Source organism: Castanea sativa, chromosome 2 (genome assembly GCF_040712315.1).
Source record: "Castanea sativa cultivar Marrone di Chiusa Pesio chromosome 2, ASM4071231v1".
NCBI lineage: Eukaryota > Viridiplantae > Streptophyta > Magnoliopsida > Fagales > Fagaceae > Castanea > Castanea sativa.
The window spans coordinates 22197704-22216793 of record NC_134014.1 but is presented as its reverse complement, the minus strand read 5'-3'; the positions used below and the strand labels follow the sequence as shown (position 1 = coordinate 22216793).

Sequence of the window (19090 nt, the reverse complement as noted above, 5' to 3'; positions counted from 1 at the left end):
TATCTCAAACTTGAGTTCTACGTGAAAGGGAAAAATTGTGGAACTTGAGTTCTACGTGGAATTTTTTCCACATCAGACTCTACTGCTTAAGTCTCGAGTTTTAAAAACTCGAGTTCTACCATTGAACTCGAGTTTTTAAAACTCGAGATGCTAGTTTTTCAATTTCTTTTTCAAAAGGACAGCTAACAATATTCTTAGAAAATTAAAGCTAAATAGAAAAAAAATTCCACGAAAGACCGACCAAATTATTATTATTATTTTTTTTAAAAGCTCAATTAAAGGCCCAACAAAACTACTAGTATCGAATTCGGCTCTCTTCCAAAAAGACCCGAATTCCTCTCTCTCTCTCTGTCTCTATCACCATCCACCACCACCAGGTACCTCTCTAAAACCCTAACCCCTGCCTCTCTCTCTCTGTATTTCACTATTTGCTTCGTTAATAATCGAATTTCAGTTATCTTTTCCTTTACTTCTACGAAACTATTCCTTTTGTTTATGTGTAAGAATATGCTTAGTGTTTGTTTTTTGGATTTTGAATTTGCTTATTTAGCTGGATATGTGATTGTCTTAATGGTTTCTGATTTGATTTGATTTGATTTTCTTTTTCTGGTTGACGCTAGAGATTGGGTTTACTTCACGCTTTATAGTAATTTTATGATGGAAATAGCTTGTTCATGTTATACCCATTGATGTAATAAGGTTATTGTATTAATAATAGTACCCTTTTGAGTTTTTGAATAATTTTGTTTCAGTAAAGAAAATTGGATGGATGCTAAATTGTCTCCGTTGTTTTTGATCCTATTAAATTAGATGGGGTTGTGGATATTGTTTATGTGTAGTTAAGAATGGAATTTGATGCTGTTGTTGTTGTAGGGTGATAGCTGCTGAACCTTCAAGATGGTGCAGTATAATTTTAAGAACATTACTGTGGTTCCAAATGGGAAGGACTTCATCGACATAATTCTGTCTCGTACCCAACGGCAAACACCGACAGTTGTCCACAAGGGCTATGCTATCTCTCGCCTCCGCCAATTTTATATGCGTAAAGTGAAGTATACCCAGACGAACTATTATGACAAGCTCTCTACCATCATCGACGAGTTTCCTCGGCTTGATGATATCCATCCTTTTTATGGAGATCTTCTTCATGTGCTCTACAACAAAGATCACTACAAGCTTGCCCTTGGCCAAATCAATACTGCAAGGAATCTGATTAGTAAGATTGCTAAAGATTATGTTAGGTTGTTGAAGTATGGTGATTCATTGTACCGATGCAAGTGTCTGAAGGTTGCTGCTCTTGGTCGCATGTGCACTGTCATAAAAAGGGTTGCTCCTAGTTTGGCTTATTTAGAACAGATCAGACAGCATATGGCTAGGCTACCTTCAATTGACCCAAATACTCGGACGATCTTGATTTGCGGGTATCCCAATGTGGGCAAGAGTTCCTTCATTAACAAGATCACTAGAGCTGATGTGGATGTCCAGCCCTATGCTTTCACCACAAAGTCACTCTTTGTCGGTCATACAGACTATAAATACCTAAGGTATCAAGTCATTGATACACCTGGTATTTTGGACCGGCCTTTTGAGGATCGCAATATTATTGAGATGTGCAGTATCACAGCTTTGGCACATCTTCGAGCTGCAGTGTTGTTCTTCTTAGACATCTCGGGGTCTTGTGGATATACCATTGCACAACAGGCTGCACTTTTTCACAGCATTAAGTCTCTGTTTATGAACAAACCTCTGACTATTGTATGCAACAAGACTGATTTGCAACCACTTGAAGGGATATCAGAGGAAGATATGAAGTTGGTCATGGAGATGAAAGCTGAAGCTATGAAGACAGTGATTGGTCAAGGAGGCGAGCCTACTGATGACCAAGGGGTGCTGCTGACCATGAGTACTTTGACTGAGGATGGGATAATTGCTGTGAAAAATGCAGCTTGTGAGAGGTTATTGGATCAGAGGGTTGAAATAAAGATGAAATCCAAAAAGATAAATGATTGCTTAAATCGTTTTCATGTTGCGATACCAAAGCCACGGGACCAGAAGGAAAGACCACCTTGTATACCTCAGGCAGTTTTGGAAGCTAAAGCAAAACAAGCAGCAGAGAAGGAAAAGAGGAAAACTGAGAAGGATTTGGAGAATGAGAATGGTGGTGCAGGTGTATACTCTGCTAGTTTGAAGAAGAACTATATCTTAGCTAATGATGAATGGAAAGAAGATGTATTGCCAGAAATTCTTGATGGGCACAATGTGTATGACTTCATTGATCCTGATATTTTGCAAAGGCTTGAGGAGTTGGAACAAGAAGAAGGGCTAAGGCAGGCAGAGGAAGTTGATGATGATTTTGAGATGGATGGCAAGGAATTGACTCCAGAAGAGCAACAAGCATTGGCTGAGATTAGGAAAAAGAAAAGCTTACTCATTCAACAGCACAGGATCAAGAAAAGCACTGCAGAGAGCCGGCCTATTGTACCAAGAAAATTTGACAAGGACAAGCAGTTCACAACCAGGAGAATGGGAAGGCAGCTATCTGCTTTGGGGCTGGATCCATCTAAGGCCATTGACCGAGCCCGTAGTAGGTCGAGGGGTCGGAAGAGGGAGAGGTCACCTGATAATGATGGTGGTGATGCTATGGATATGGATGTGGACACACCTAACAAGAAGCTGCGAATGAGGTCTAGATCCCGATCAAGGTCAGTCTCACGGCCACCGGGTGAAGTTGTCCCTGGAGAGGGCTTCAAGGACTCTGCTCAAAAGGTTAAGGCACAAAAGCTTGCAAAGAGATCTTCCAAGAAGAGGAACAAGGATTCACGTCGTGGTGAGGCAGATAGGGTAATACCTACTTTGAAACCAAAGCATTTGTTCTCTGGGAAGCGGTCTACCGGAAAAACTGATAGACGTTGATTTACTAGAGGTAAATCCATGTGCATTGCCTTTTCATTTTCACTTGAGCTTGTCCTTTTATTTTAACGCACTTATGATTTTTCTCATTGCTTATCTATATATATTAAGATTGCATTTTTTTTATTGATATTTAAGAGATCTTTTCATTGTATAATAACTAGTATTTACACTGTATGTTGAATGTGTTGGAATATTTTTTTAAAAATCATAATTTTGATTAAATGGTCATTCATTGAATGATGAAATCAGTTTTATATATTTATAATTCAATCAATATAATAATATATCATAGATGGTTCAGATACATTTCATTAGTTGGCAAATTCATGCTAATAGTTTAAAAATAATTCCACACGTTGGAGTCTTTAAGCTATCAATTGTTTCCTTATTGGCTGAAGTTATTGCTTTAAAACGTTTTGACCACTAAAAGCAAGTTATGATATTTCTGTTTATATAGTTCAACGTTTCTTTAGCCTATATGAAGATGCAGCCAGCATGTCCAGTTTTGGGATGAGAAAATCAATTTTCTTATGTGCACCATTTTCATGTAAAAAGAAAACTCCCTACATTTTTGCCGAGTTAAAAATTCTAGTTTCATGAAAATAATATATCTATGTATATGCTATATTTTTGGGTAGAAGAAAAATACTGTTGAGAACTTCCTCTCCTGCAAGCTGTGTAGGCTTGTAAAGATAGTTAGCAAGGTGGCTGGGTTGTTGTATCGTAGGGGCGGCACGCATAATATAGTCTACTCGTGTATCATCTCAAGACAGTGACATTGTCCACACCTCAACCCCGCCATCTAAAAACATTTATGAATTGACGGTAATTTGCTTCTGATGTTATTAGATTAATTTAAAGCATCATCGAGGTAATATCTCTCAATTGTTCTCTAATTTTATCGTATATTCTAATTTATGTGAATTTTAATCATTTATATGATATGTTGAATGTTATGAAATTCAATTTATTTATTAATTATTGTTCTTAGGAACAACAGAATGTTCATGGTTTCGCTGCGTGCCTGTTATCTGAGGCTTCAGGTGCATCTTTTTTCCTTCTCCCCTGCATGCTTTTGGAACAGATGTATCAGTTTTAAGATTTTCAGATTATACGGATGAAGGTAAATAAAAGGATGCCAAAGCTGTCAGTAGCAATTATTTGGTTCTTGATTGAACATGTATTGATGATGGTAGTCACCTTTCTTGTAACTTGGTTCTACTTTGAGACATTTTAGTCATCAAATCATTTTATGCATAAAATTGCTAAAACATCAGACAATGTAACCTATTTTATCTGAGATTCCTAGGTAAAGTATATATTTGGAAGTTCCCTTGATGCTTGATTATATTTTTTTGAGAATCAAGTGCAGTGTTTGTAAATTTTTACTAAGCTCTTTGCCGTGCATCCATTGTATGGAAAAGTTTGGTATGTTGAATACCTTCAGTTTCTTAAATGCTAATATGAATATCATATCGATAGGTGTTAGGTGCACTTGTTTTCTTCCTTTCTCCAAAATTCTTTTGGAATAAAGAGGATCCCTTTTATTTTCCTCACATGCAAACCAGCATTTATCCTTTATTGGATATGGCTAAATATAAGAAATTGTGCTTGCATTGGAATATTTTTTAGCCATGTGGAATAATCTCATGCTGCTTACATTCTTGCAGGGGCTGTTAAACCCTTAAGAAAGGCAATTGGAAGAGCTTAGAGGTCAGGTTTATTGACTACTTTTCCCATTCTAGGCTTTATAATTGACATCATATTACAATATTAGAGACAAAAATTTTCAAAATCTTCGGGAGGTTTGATTTCTTTAAAGTAATAATCAAGATGCTTTTTTGTACAGGGCATGTTGGTTTATGGTTCGTGGAGACAGCATTGCTTGGTTTAACTTGCAGTCAAGAAGAATTTTGTTCCTTTAATACTTTGATTTGGCTGTAGGTTGCACACTTTATTGACCATGGCAGCATATCAGCAGATTTTTGTTATCTTCTTTCTTTTAGCATAATGTTGAGGCAATTTTGGGTTGGAGAAACGCTTTAAATTATAATTTTTCCTAAGCATCTTGAATGTGACTTCATATTAAATTTTTTGCTTTGTTTTTTGACTTTTTCTCTTAATATTGTAATGTGTATGAGTTCACAGATGAATTTGGCTTAATTGCTGTTTGTTAGATACTCCAAGACCCAATTCAAATTATGTTTTCATCTATGACCATTTTGAAACAATTCTCTGATTCAGTCAAATTCTTTTCTTGGTTGTTTCTCTTTAATCTTGTAAATATGTATGAGTTGGCAGATGAATTTGGCTTAATTGCTGTTTGTTTGATACTCTGAGACCCAAATCAAATTATGTTTTCATTTATTACTATTTTGTAACAGTTCTCTGATTGAGTTACGGTAGCACCCGAAGTGTCCTACCTTGCAATGAATGGAAGATTGTACAAAGATTTTATCAGGTTAAATAGGCCATATCTTGGATTTCTTTAAGAAAGAAGAGGGTCCAGAGTAAGGTAATACATAAAATCAACAATGAAATGGTCCCCTATACATGAGCAAGATATATGACAACTATGATGTTACCATTCAGATACTACTCCATGCCTGTCTATATCTATTTCTATTAACTATATAAAAAGTGGCAATGCCTCTACGGTGCCTTTTGGTTTAGTGAGCCTTTTTATTTTTAACAGTTGCTACAGTATCACTTTGGTTTGTTAAGGGGCACTATAGTTACAGTTTTTTTTTTGTTTAATTTCGTTTGTACTTTTTTTTTCCTTTTAAATATTTATAAGAACCCGCATATATATTGTTATACTGATACAACAAATTTCATAATATTAAAAGAGGCAATGCCTCTATAGTGCCCTTGTGGTTTAGTAAACTTTTTTTTTTTTTTGAACAGTTGCAGTGCCACTTTGGTTTGTTCAAGTGCCATGGTAGCCACAGTTTTTTTTTTTTTTTAGTCTTCCGTATGAATTTTTTTTTCCTTTTAAATATTTATAAGAACTCACATATATATTGTTATACTGACACAACAAATTTAACAATATTTTCACAATTATTGAGATGCCAATTTCTTATAAGTCAAAATAAAATAATAAAATATGAAATTATGACCAACTACAATTGAAAATAAATGTTTTGTGAAATTATTGTGACACTTGTTGGTGAATGTGTAAAAGTTACCGTACTTTTGGTTTGTTCAATATGTATTGTTCATTTTTTTTTAAGGATCTTTATATGTTTACTTTATTAACAATATTTTTGGTTTAGTGAGTTGCCTCTTTCCCTTTTTTATTTTTATTTTTTCAAGTTTACCAACTTGGTTTGAACTTTTTTTTTTTTTTTCTTTTCTTTAAATGATCTTTATATGTTTACTTTCTACTTGTAACGTAAGCTTACATGGTATACATACAAAAAGTAGCAAATATTATATACATTTGCAAAACAAGAAAAAAAATTTCATAATATTAAAAGAGGCAATGCCTCTATAGTGCCCTTGTGGTTTAGTAAACCTTTTTTTTTTTTTGAACAGTTGCAGTGCCACTTTGGTTTGTTCAAGTGCCATGGTAGCTACAGTTTTTTTTTTTTTTTTAGTCTTCCGTATGAATTTTTTTTTCCTTTTAAATATTTATAAGAACTCACATATATATTGTTATACTGACACAACAAATTTAACAATATTTTCACAATTATTGAGATGTCAATTTCTTATAAGTCAAAATAAAATAATAAAATATGAAATTATGACCAACCACAATTGAAAATAAATATTTTGTGAAATTATTGTGCACTTGTTGGGTGAATGTGTAAAAGTTACAATACTTTTGGTTTGTTCAATATGTATTGTTCATCTTTTTTTTTTTTTTTAAGGGATCTTTATATGTTTACTTTATTAACAATATTTTTGGTTTAGTGAGTTGCTTCTTTCCCTTTTTTATTTTTATTTTTATTTTTTCAAGTTTACCAACTTGGTTTGAACTTTTTCTTTTTTTTTCTTTAAATGATCTTTATATGTTTACTTTCTACCTGTAATGTAAGCTTACATGGTATACATACAAAAAGTAGCAAATATTATATACATTTGCAAAACAAGAAAAAAAATTTCATAATATTAAAAGAGGCAATGCCTCTATAGTGCCCTTGTGGTTTAGTAAACCTTTTTTTTTTTTGAACAGTTGCAGTGCCACTTTGGTTTGTTCAAGTGCCATGGTAGCTACAGTTTTTTTTTTTTTTTGTCTTCCGTATGAATTTTTTTTTCCTTTTAAATATTTATAAGAACTCACATATATATTGTTATACTGACACAACAAATTTAACAATATTTTTACAATTATTGAGATGTCAATTTTTTATAAGTCAAAATAAAATAATAAAATATGAAATTATGACCAACCACAATTGAAAATAAATGTTTTGTGAAATTATTGTGACACTTGTTGGGTGAATGTGTAAAAGTTATAGTACTTTTGGTTTGTTCAATATGTATTGTTCATCTTTCTTTTTTTTTTTTTTTAAGGATCTTTATATGTTTACTTTATTAACAATATTTTTGGTTTAGTGAGTTGCCTCTTTCCCTTTTTTATTTTTATTTTTATTTTTTCAAGTTTACCAACTTGGTTTGAACTTTTTTTTTCTTTTCTTTTCTTTAAATGATCTTTATATGTTTACTTTCTACTTGTAATGTAAGCTTACATGGTATACATACAAAAAGTAGCAAATATTATATACATTTGTAAAACAAGAAAAAAAAAAAATTTATACAAATTTTGCAATTGTGTGCAACATTTACCAATTTTTATGTGTTTACAATATAAATTTACATTGTAAGTGCAATGTGTGTCTATATATATATAAAAAGTGAATGGGAAAAGGTACAGTAATTTCGCTATAGTAGTTTTGGTTTATTCAACTTTCACTGTTTTGCTGGCTTTTTTTGTTGTTGTTGTGAATGCATAAAGTTGTAGTATATTTGCTATATTATTTTTGGTTTGTCCAATTCACGCTATTTCACATTATAATAAAATATTAACATCATAAATTGGCACAATATTTTTACAATTGTTAAGATGTTAATTCATTATAGGTCAAAATAAAATAATAATATATCATACTATAACTAGTTACAACTAAAAATAAAAATATTGTGAAAAAGAAGTGCTATATCTACAATAATTTTCACAACACTTTCATAACAAATCAAATATGATAAATTGTTATTGGTTCTAATTTAAACTTACCAATGAAACTAATTTTTTGCTCACCAATAACAACTTGTAGTAACCTACTACTTATGATTTGTTGTAAAAATGCCATGGACATAACATTTTTTTGTGTGAAAAATGTTAAAGACATCTTGATGTCGTCACAATATTTTCAAAACTGTTGAGTTATCAATTCTTTACAAGTTAAAATAAAATATAACAAAATTATAAAAGTATTATGAAAATGTTGTGTCATTCTATTGTGTTTTTAGAAATTTTTTGTTGGTTTAATCAACTTTTTTGAGCCAAAATTCACTATTCCACAAAATTTTCTTGGGTTAACTTTTTGTATATATATTTTTTACACACTTTTTTAAGTAAAAGCGCATAGTTTTACACAGAAACAAAAACAAAAACAAAAACTTAGAAAAAAACATTTTCCATCCTTTATGTTTGAGGTAGTTTACGCTACAACAAAATGTATTTTTAGTGACGAAAATTAGTGAGGAAATATTTTTCGTCGCTAAAAATATAGCTTTAGTGACGAAATATAAATTTCGTCACTAATAATGAAAAAAATTATAACATTTAGCGACGAAAAATGAATTTCATCGCTATTGTGATCTGAAAAATGGGCGCTAGTGAAGCGAAACTTTGGCGCGAGTTTAATTAGTCTATAGTGACGATATTTTTCGTCGCTAAAAGTTGAAATTTTTAGTGACGAAATATTTCGTCACTGTAGGTATTGCTGTGGATAGTATTAGTGACGAAAATCTTTTCGTCGCTATAAAGAAGAATTAGCGACGAAAAATATTCGTCACTAAAAATAATAATAGTTTTGCACTTATATGTTTTTAGTGACAAAATCACAATTCGTCACTAAAAATATGATTTAACGACGAAATATGAATTTCCTCTCTAAAAATCTTAACAAAGCCCGGTCTTTAGTGACGAAACTGAAATTCGTCACTAAAACCTTAAAAGCCTAATTTCAAAACCCAGCTAAACCACAAAACATTTTCAATACCCAAGAGCCATTTCGGTCAAAAAAAAAAAAAAAAAAACCAAGAGCCATTTCGGTCAAAAACAAAAAAAACCCAAACTGCATGTGAAGCCACCGTCGCCGATTAAGCTCAACGGAGACGCTTCAGGTCGCCAGCGATCGGCGATGCTTTAGCGACGCGATCGGCGACGCTGCAAGTCGCAGATCGCGACGCTTCAGGTCGCCGATCGTTGGCGACGCTTCAGCGTCGCGATCTGCAATGCTTCAGTGTCGCGATCTGCAATGCTTCAGCGTCGCGATCTGCGATGCTTTAGCGTCACGATCGACAACACTTCAGGTCACAGATCGTGACGCTTCAGGTCGCCGATCGCGATGCTTCAGGTCGCCAATCGTTGGCGACGCTGAAGCTCGCCGGCGACGCTTCAGTTCGCTACGCTTCATCCTTCATCCGGCGACGCTTCATCTGACGACGCTTCAGTTCGCGACGCTTCCGGCGACCCTTCGCCTTCCACCCAGCCGGCGACCCTTCGCCTCCCACCCCCAAGCCTGGGTATTTTTTTTTCCCTTTTGAGTTAATTTTTTTGTTAATTTTTGTTTAATGATTCTAGTTCCTTTGGGTATTTTTGTTTAATGATTCTAAATGCTTGATGCTAATTTTTTTGTTTAATGATTCTAGTTCCTTTGGGTATTTCTTTGTTTGATATAGTAATGGGTATATGCATTTTTGTTTAGTTTGGGTATTTGATATTTACTGTGTAATGGTTGTGAAGAAAGTTTCTTATATACGTACTTATCAATTGCTATAATTCTTTTTTATTTCTATGGTTCTTATTGTTTGGATGATTCTAGTTTTGGATCCTCACTCTCTTGGTTTGGTTTCCACATTGATACCAGTGTTAGATATATGTAGTGTACAAGTTCCTATACATTAGGTGTAATGTATGAACTCAAAATGAGATTACCCATCTTCTAAATTTTCTTGTGTTGATTATTGCTTAGGTAATGATACTCTGATTTCACAATGGGATTGTGTCCTCTGATTGTTATTTTACTTGATTTAATGGGGGATTGTTCTTTAGATTATGTTTTAGATACGTTGTGCTACTCTATTAATATTTCTTGCAAGACAAATGATGAGATTTTTTTCCCTAATTGCTAGTTTTTTCTATCATCCATTTTGATGACAAAATGAGTGTTCAATCTGAGAAAGGAATATTAGGATGGCATTGTCTCTAAACCCAGGTTGATGAATGTTGTTTTTTTTGGGGGGTGGGGTCCTTTGTTATCAATTATCATAAAATTAAATTCAAATCTTTTGGGATTAGCATAGAATGAGGATATAGACTATAGAGATATATGAATGACATTACAAGTGAAGTGAATGGTTTTGTGGAATTAGAATTTAACACTAGTATTGATGAGGATCATGATGGCACTGGTTAGTTTAAACAGAAGCACTTTAATGTTACTTTAAATACTGCCAATGCACTTTAAGGTAGAAGTTTAAGGATTTTGGTATATATGTACTTAACATAAAAGTTTAAAATTGATGCATAATAGGTGTAATTTGACCTTTCCATCTTGATTGAAAGGTACTATGAGATTTGGTTACGGTCTAAAATTTATCTAGATAAATGAAAAGTTATAGATTTAGGTAATATACATATACCCCCACATGGGTGTTCATTGTCATATATGATTAAGAGCTTTTATTAAATTGATTCCATCTTGCTTGGGCGATATGCATGTTGAAATTTTTTTAATGTTTGAGCTAAACTGGCTGCTTTCTTCTTCTTCTTCTTCTTCTTCTTTTTTTTTTTTTTTTTCATTTTATAGGAAATGTGTTTCTGATAGGAACCTTTGTAAGTCAAATTAATGCTTAATACTTTAGGAATGGACATGGTGACATAAATGAATTGTTTTTGGAGTTTATCTCTCTGTGCACTTTGTTGATATTATTAGTTTGTTGGCTATATGGGTTTGGTTAATAGGAGACCCATCAATTGAATTTTCTTTGTATATAGTTTGTAAAGGCTTTTGATGAATGCCCATTGGTGACATAATCTGAGGGCTTTTTTTTTTTTTAGTATTGGTGACAAGGTTTTTGGTTGAATGTGATGACAAGGTTAGTAATTGTTTGGGTTGCTGTGGGGGAATAGAAAGAGGCTTAGATCTGTGAAAGTCAAAGACCAAAGCTTAGCCAAAATCTATATTTGCACATGAAAATAGAGCTATGGGGGAATAGAGCTAGTGTTGTCAACTAATTGTATTATATTACACATGAAAATCTATATTTGCTTTCTACAACTTATACATTAGGAGTTGTGATTTTAATTTATTGGTGTGGCTACTCTTAATGCATTGTTAGAAATGTTTCTTATAACATAGTTAATGTTTTTACTTTACGATTTTAATGTAGTATTGTTTATATATTTGTGCAGATTTCTTATTGGTGGCTTTTAAGGGATTTACTTTTGGCATTACTTGAAGACATATGAAGACATCTTCCGTTAGTTTTAATTATATTATGCTACCATTTTTGTATTGTTATAAAATATCTTGAGTTATTGTATGTATTGCAAACAATTATTGTATGGAAGGAGTTTGAATTGGATACTTGTTTTATTTTTTACTTGTGGAATGTATGGATCTTTTTTTTTTTTTTTATATAAATGTGTTGTTGAAATAAATGTATTATTTATGTGAGGTTTTAGTAATGTAATAATAGGTTACAGGTTAATATCAAAGCCATGAAAAAAATAAAAACAGAAAATAAGTTTTAGTGATGAAATATTTCGTCACTAAATGTAGCAAAATTTTGTAAGAAATGGATTTAGTGATGAAAATTTTCGTCACTATATGTGCATGGATTTTCTTAAAAATAGTTTTAGTGACGAACTTTTTCATCACTATATGTACCCGAAAATAGTTTTAGTGACGAAATTATTCGTCACTAAATATGATTTAATAAACTAAAGTGTTTTTAGTAACGAAATATTTTCGTCACTGAATGGTGTTTTTAGTGAGGAAAACATTTAGTGACGAAACATTTTCGTCTCTAAAAGTTTTTTATTTTTAAAATCAAATCGGACTTTTAGCGACGAAATTTTTCGTCACCGGGACTTTTAGTGACGGGGTTTCAGCGACAAAATGAATTTTGTCACTAAAAGTCCGATTTCGTCACTAAAGGTTCTTAGTGACGAAAAACTGGACTTTTAGTGACGAATTTTTTCGTCACTGAAAATACATTTTGTTGTAGTGTTACAATTCTTCCTTAAACTTTAAAATCAAGCAATTTTTCCCTTAATATTTTGGAAAAGTGTCAATATGTCATATTGTTATTCTCTTAGTTAAACCCTAATGAAAGCTTATGATTCTTAAAATATTTTATTGTGTAATTTCTAAATTACTCCCACTAAATTTTAACATCCTAAAAATTTTCTTTACGTATTTTGAGTTTTAAATGATAAAAATTCTTAAAAAGTTAGAATGATGATATTAGGTGTTTTATTTGTTATCTAAAGAACGTTGATTTTCTAGATTTAAATTTTCAAAACTCATAATTTATCTAATGAAAAATTCGATGAAACATGCATTTTGTTTTGTTTTTTGTTTTTTGTTTTTTTTTTTTTTAATTTCTTAGCAAAACTCAGTTGTTTATTGTTCGAAGATGATAATATTCGTTATCATTCTTAGAAGTTTTTAGAGAGTAGATATATTGTCTTTAGCAAGTAGGTACTAAAAACCTATTATAGTTAAATAAATATTTATATGTTAAATAGCTACCCTAACTTTGTGGTTGATCAAAATTCTTAAGCGAATGAGATTAATTTTTTGCAACATAATTATCAAAATTCTTAAAATTAATGTCTCTTTTGATTAATGTAAATATATATAAACTTTAAAAATCAAATGATTCATATCTTTGTTTTTGTAATACAAATAAAATTTAAAATTGATCTTAATTACTACTTTTTTTTTCCACGTCAAGCACCTGCCCCTAACTAGTAATAATATAATTATGAACTTTTTGAGCATTTGTTAACATTTTGTAATGTTATCACGTACGCAAGTTTGCATTTTTCACATGATCATTCTAATTTTTTAATTGTTTAGGGGTCAATACTGTTATGCATGTTTGTGCCTTATTGGTATCAATCTAACATTACTGGGGGTCATATAAAGGGGGGTAGTGTGTTATTTGCGCGTGTATGTGTTTCTTTGGTTTTGTAAGGAGATGAGTATGTGACGCCTAGCAAGAAAATAACGTGAATGGCCAAAAGTGACCATTCAGTTGTTGTTGAATTAGTTCACGGTACTTGAAATTTAATGATGACTAGTGGGACAAAGCCAGGGAAATTCAGAATTGGTATGAATATGTTGGAAATTGATATTTAGGACGTATAGCTCAAATTATTGGATGTCGCACTTCTCACAAGAAAAACGCTTAACGTTGGCAATGCTCTGGTTGCATGATAAGTGCTTCTGTGTCTTGAGAACGCTGAATGGAGATCCTAATTGCCTTGGTTTGGCCATATCCAATTAATGCTTATTGCAAAACATCTAGCACTAGATAATATAGTTTTTTTTTCCCTCCCAAATACCATCTTATCTAGTCTATAAATGCCTTTTAAGTGTTGATAGTGCGCTTGGTTTACTATGTTTGCTTTTGTATTACACTCACTTTATATATATATATACACACAGTGGTGGAGCCAGGATTTTAGTTTAGGGGGGCAAAATTAAAAGACAAGATTGAAAGTAAAATTAATCTAAATATTATTAATCAATGTTAATAACAAATTAGATATAGAATTATATACTATTAATGCAATTGTTGTACAAAATCTAATATAATATAAACTCTAATTTATTTTTCCATACATAATTTAATTTGTTCAATTGGAAGATTAGTAAAATACACCTCGATATGAGTTTGTTTAGAATTTGAATCTAAATCATTATTATAATTTGGCTTCTCCATAATCTCAATTGATTATAAGTATATATTTCATATTATTAAAATAAATAAAACAAAAAAAAATCATAGTTAATAACAATCAAATTAAGAGATTATTCTAAATATATAGAATTTAAACATGTAATTTGATTCTTTAAAATAAATTGAAAAAATAAATCAATATAAAAGAATTATAAAGTTGTATTTTCATTTATGCAAAATTCAGTATTTTTTACTCTGTTCTTTAAGTAGTAAGTAGTTAAAATTGGTTCTATAGTAAAAATGAAGTGTTTCAAAATTGAAATTATGAAAAAGTTAAACTAGAAGAGAAAAAGATTAGGGAGCACTATGGTTTTAGTTTGATATACAAGGACCTAAATATATATATATATATATATATATATATATATATATATATATATATATATATATATATATTTTATTATGATTATGTGGGAATACCTTATTTGAGGAACAAATTGCCCTAAAAAAAGCACTCCAGGAAAAAAAAACTTCCGGTGCTTGAGAACATGTGGCAAGAAAAAACAGCATGGGTGTTAAGTAGGACCCACAAAACTTTGTTTTGTTTGGAAAAAGACAAAATAATGTTACAGAGAGTTGCACCTAATATTGCTTTCTTCTCTAGTCTCTAGGTGGAGTCCAAATCTTCTGTCCCACTTTTCCTGCTCCACTCTATACTCCACCAATAAAAACTTGCCACGTGTTTACCTAATTAATTAAATACGATTATTATTGACTTATTAATGCTACCGTTATTAATTAATAGTAGTATTTAATTAATTAGGTGAACACATGACAAGTTTTTATTGGTGGAGTATAGAGTGGAGCAGGAAAAGTGGGACAGAAGATTTGGACTCCTCTAGGTGTGGAACGGTTGTGTCAAGGTCAAAATACTTGATAACCTAATATTTAGGTTGCTACTCTAGATTTTTTTTAGGAGGTCAGGGGGGGCACTTGCCCCCTCTCGCCTCCCCTTGCCTCCGCCCCTGTGTGTGTATATATATATATATATATATATATATATACCCCTCTCGCCTCCTCTTGCCTCCGCCCCTGTGTATGTATATATATATATATATATATAGTTAAAATTATATTATTGCCAATTTTTGCAAGTAAACATATATAAGCAAAAAATTAATCCAATCCTTTAACCCAATACCACTATTCGACCTTGAGGGATGCCAATTTTGATAAACAAAAACAACATTCTCGATTTATAGGCTAATTTATAAACAAACAGAACATTCATGTGACACTTGGTACGAGGGAATCCACATTACTCCTGACATTCAGATTCCTAAGAATGTGATTCCTTGCAATCTGGATGTCTAAAAATGTAGTTATTCATATGTTTGGTTTTATTGGAGATGATAATATTTATTCTTCCCATTCTATCATTAGATTTGAATGTGAACTGCGAAGTCCTTTTAAAAAAATCTTCCTTTAAATAAAAAATGAAAAACAAAATAAAAACTATTAATAATTTGTTGAGCAACACACACCCAACTGCAAAAGTGAATACTTGGAAAATAATGAAGGGTCCCTTTCAAACTTTTTTTTTCCACACGTGAAACCTAAATAGAACTTTGTTAAAGAATTGTGGGGGATTGAGCCCAGAAGGCCGAGACAAGCCCACTTAAACAGAACCCAAAGTAGGGCTTGGGGCCCATCGGGGCAGCTTGCTGTGATACACGTGGAGGGAGTTGACCCCAGGCCCTACAATTGCAAGCCCAACACCAAGGTCGGGATAACCAGTAAACGGAAACCATGTCGAGGGAGTTTCAGGTGGTCAGCCCAAACATTGACGGGTGAAGAGGAACGCAAGCACAGGACATTTACATGGTAGGGTCGGTAATAGAGAACAGGCTGTGCATGTGGGGAAGTCCACTGCTGAGTACTCATTGGTGTTTGGAACAAGTTCCAAGGGAATCCTCGAAAGTCGTGAGGATTCCTTGGGATTCCGAGGTGTGTGGGAATAAGTGAGAAGTGGGAAGGTAATAATGAAGACCCCACTAGCAAAAGGCTATTAAAGGGGAAGGGGGACAAAGAGCAGGGGGTTGAAAAAAGGAGGAGAGGAAAGTACGGAAGGGGAAACGCTGGGATTGTAAGGAACTTAGCGAGGGTTAAGAATTAAGGCTCAGGGAAGAAAGCCCAGGTAAAGCTCAAAGCCCAACTAGTAGGATTGCAAAATAGCCCACTTACAAATTAATTGAGGGCCCAGACACTATCATCTTATTTGGATTTGGTGCTCACAATTGGCGCCGTCTGTGGGGATCCTACTTCACTTAAGGTTTTGAGTAAGTTTGGTGCTATCTAGTCATGGAAGGACCTTAGGATGGTGAAGGGTCTGTGGGGGGAAATTAGTCAAGGGCCTCTTCAAGGGGTCGTAGGAGGCAGGAGAAGGAACGTAGGAGAGAACAGCAACCCATGAAGGATGGACATGAGACTAGAGTTGATTTTGAAGAAGGGTTTTCACAAGGGGAATGGACAATGTCATACATCCCCGAATAGTCTCAATGCAGGGATCGACTGCGAGAGCTGGAGAATCTGCAAAACCAAGTCAATGACCTTGAAATTGAGCTAAATGGAAGATGCCGCAAAAGGGACCAGGAAGATTCTTCTAATGATCCAGATTACAATGCAGAAGAGTCATCCTGAGGGTCCATCTCATGAAGGTCAATAGACAGGTCTCGCGAAAATATAGGGCACCGTGAAAAATCACCCCGTGATGGTCGGCATGACCATAATAATGCAGCACTGGATGCCATGAGCCAAGCGCTAAGGAGAGTAGTCCGATCACCCTTCTTTGAAGAGATAGAGCGCACGGAAATGCCAAGTCAGTTCAATCGCCCACCGTTCATTATTTATGATGGGAAAACTAACCCAGTTGAGCACGTCAGTCACTACATACAAATGATGTCACTCTACTTGCAGAATGATGGTTTGATGTGCAAAGTTTTCCCGTCCAGTCTTGGACCCACTGCCATGAGGTGGTTTAACGGTCTAAGGAAAGGTTTCATTAAAAACTTTAGTGAATTAGTGCAGGCATTTAAGGCCCGATTCATAATGTGCAGCAAAGTTCCCCAACAGATTGGTTCACTGCTATCCATGAGAATGAGGAACGGGGAGACCCTTTGATCTTATAGAACAGATATTGGGAGTTAAACAACGAAATCGGAGACTTCCCGAGGAGTCAAAGTTAAGGGACTCCCTGACCATGCGGCCCCCCGAGGACGTACATCAGTTGATGAGAAGGATTGAGGAGTACAAGAAACTAGAGGATGACTGGTTGCAGGGCAAAGGAAAAGCCCTGGCCACGTCCCAATACCACAGAGAGATCGAAAAGTTCCAGCCAAGGGCGAGAAGAGAGTCGAAAGCCCCGGGGATGGATCGGCACAGCATCTTGAAGGGATAAACGTTACATTCAAAGAGCCTATTTACAAGATATTGGAACGCATTAAGAACGAGCCTTACTTTTGATGGCCAAGGAAAAATGGGTGGGGATTCAGCCAGAAGGAACCAGAGTTTTTTTTGCATTTATCATAGGGAGAAAGGCCATACTACCGAGCAATGTCGAGTGCTGAATGACCATTTGGATCAGCTTGTGAAAGCAGGGCATTTGAAAGAATTCTTGGCCGGTCAAGAGGGGCAGAATGCAGGTTAGAGCTCAGGGTGCCGGGCTAACAACATGCTCCCACTGCCTCTGGGGATTATTGAAGTCGTTCATGTGGTTCCTAAGGGAGTCAGCATGAGCCCTCGGAAAGGCGTGTTGAACGTCGTGATTCCGCTGGAGGTAGGCGACGCAAACCGGCCAGAGAAAAGGCTTAGAAAGACCTTGACCTCAATCATGTTCAGTGAAGAGGACTTGGAGGGAACGTCTTAGCTCATGACGATGCTTTGGTGGTGACGTCAAGGATTGGGGGATTTTTAATCAAGAGGGTCTTGGTAGATCAGGGCAATGGGGCAGAGATCATGTATCTCAATCTCTATAAGGGGTTGGGATTGAAGTAAGAGGATTTGACCAAGTATGATACCTCTTTGGTGGGGTTTGACAGGAAGATAGTGGTACCCAAGGGACAGATAAAACTTCTCGTAGTGACCGAAGGGAAGGAAGTTGAAGTGAATTTCATAGTGGTGAACGCCTTTTCACCGTACACCGTGATCTTGGGGAGGCCATGGATTCACATTATGGGAGCAGTACCTTTCACACTGCACTAGAAGATCAAGTTCCTGTTTGAAAATGGGGTGGCAGTGGTGTACACCGACTAGAAGGTAGCAAGACAATGCTTACTAGCTGCCATAAACCACGAGATCAAGCAAAAAGACCGTGTAAAGGCCGAGTGTTTATAGCAATTACAAGACGTCGAGGGCCAATCAAGGGTGAATAGTGCAGAGGAATTGGTTTGGGTGTGTATCCTGCCGTATGATTATTGGTTCTTTCGAATAGGAAAAAATATGCAAGCGGAGAATCAAATGGAGATCTTGCTAGCGTTGGTGCAAAATTTGGATGTTTTCATTTGGAGCCTGCATGAAGTACCCGGTGTGGATCTAGCATTTATTGTACATCGGTTGAACGTTAGTCCTTCTGTCGTTCCAAAGAAAAAAAAAACTTAGAAAATCGATGAAACCGCATTTGGAAGTAGTGATAGAGGAAGTAAGGAAACTGAAGCAAGCGGGGGCTATCAAAGAGGCATTTTTTTTTCCGAGTGGTTATCAAACACCGTGGTGGTAAGAAAGAAGAACGGGAAGTGGAGGGTTTGCGTTGATTTCATCGACCTTAAATGAGCGTGCCCAAAGGATTTGTTCTCTGTACTGAAGATAGATCAGTTGGTGGATGCAATAGTCAGCCATAGGAGGATGAGTTTTCTTGATGTGTTCCAGGGCTACCATCAGATCACCCTAGCGCCCGAGAATCATGAGAAGACTGCCTTCATATCCCCCAAAGCCAACTACCATTATACAGTAATGCCGCTCGAATTAA

The 19090-nt window shown here is 34.4% G+C and overlaps 1 protein-coding gene across 11 annotated transcripts; it reads left to right on the top strand.

Annotated features, from left to right (window-relative positions):
• The first annotated feature begins 305 nt into the window (after positions 1–305).
• On the top strand, positions 306–5127 carry LOC142624726 (nucleolar GTP-binding protein 1-like). 11 transcript variants are annotated; one of them, XM_075798459.1, is made up of 6 exons: positions 306–377; positions 874–2923; positions 3914–3956; positions 4037–4105; positions 4584–4626; positions 4763–5127. In XM_075798459.1, the coding sequence occupies exon 2, from the start codon at positions 898–900 to the stop codon at positions 2911–2913; it is 2016 nt and encodes a 671-aa protein (XP_075654574.1). In that variant the 5' UTR covers positions 306–377; positions 874–897; the 3' UTR covers positions 2914–2923; positions 3914–3956; positions 4037–4105; positions 4584–4626; positions 4763–5127. The 11 variants fall into 11 exon arrangements, with proteins under 11 accessions (XP_075654574.1, XP_075654572.1, XP_075654569.1 ...); XM_075798457.1 differs by having other exon boundaries at positions 3905–3956; XM_075798454.1 differs by adding an exon at positions 3596–3784 and having other exon boundaries at positions 3905–4105.
• Positions 5128–19090: the final 13963 nt, after the last annotated feature.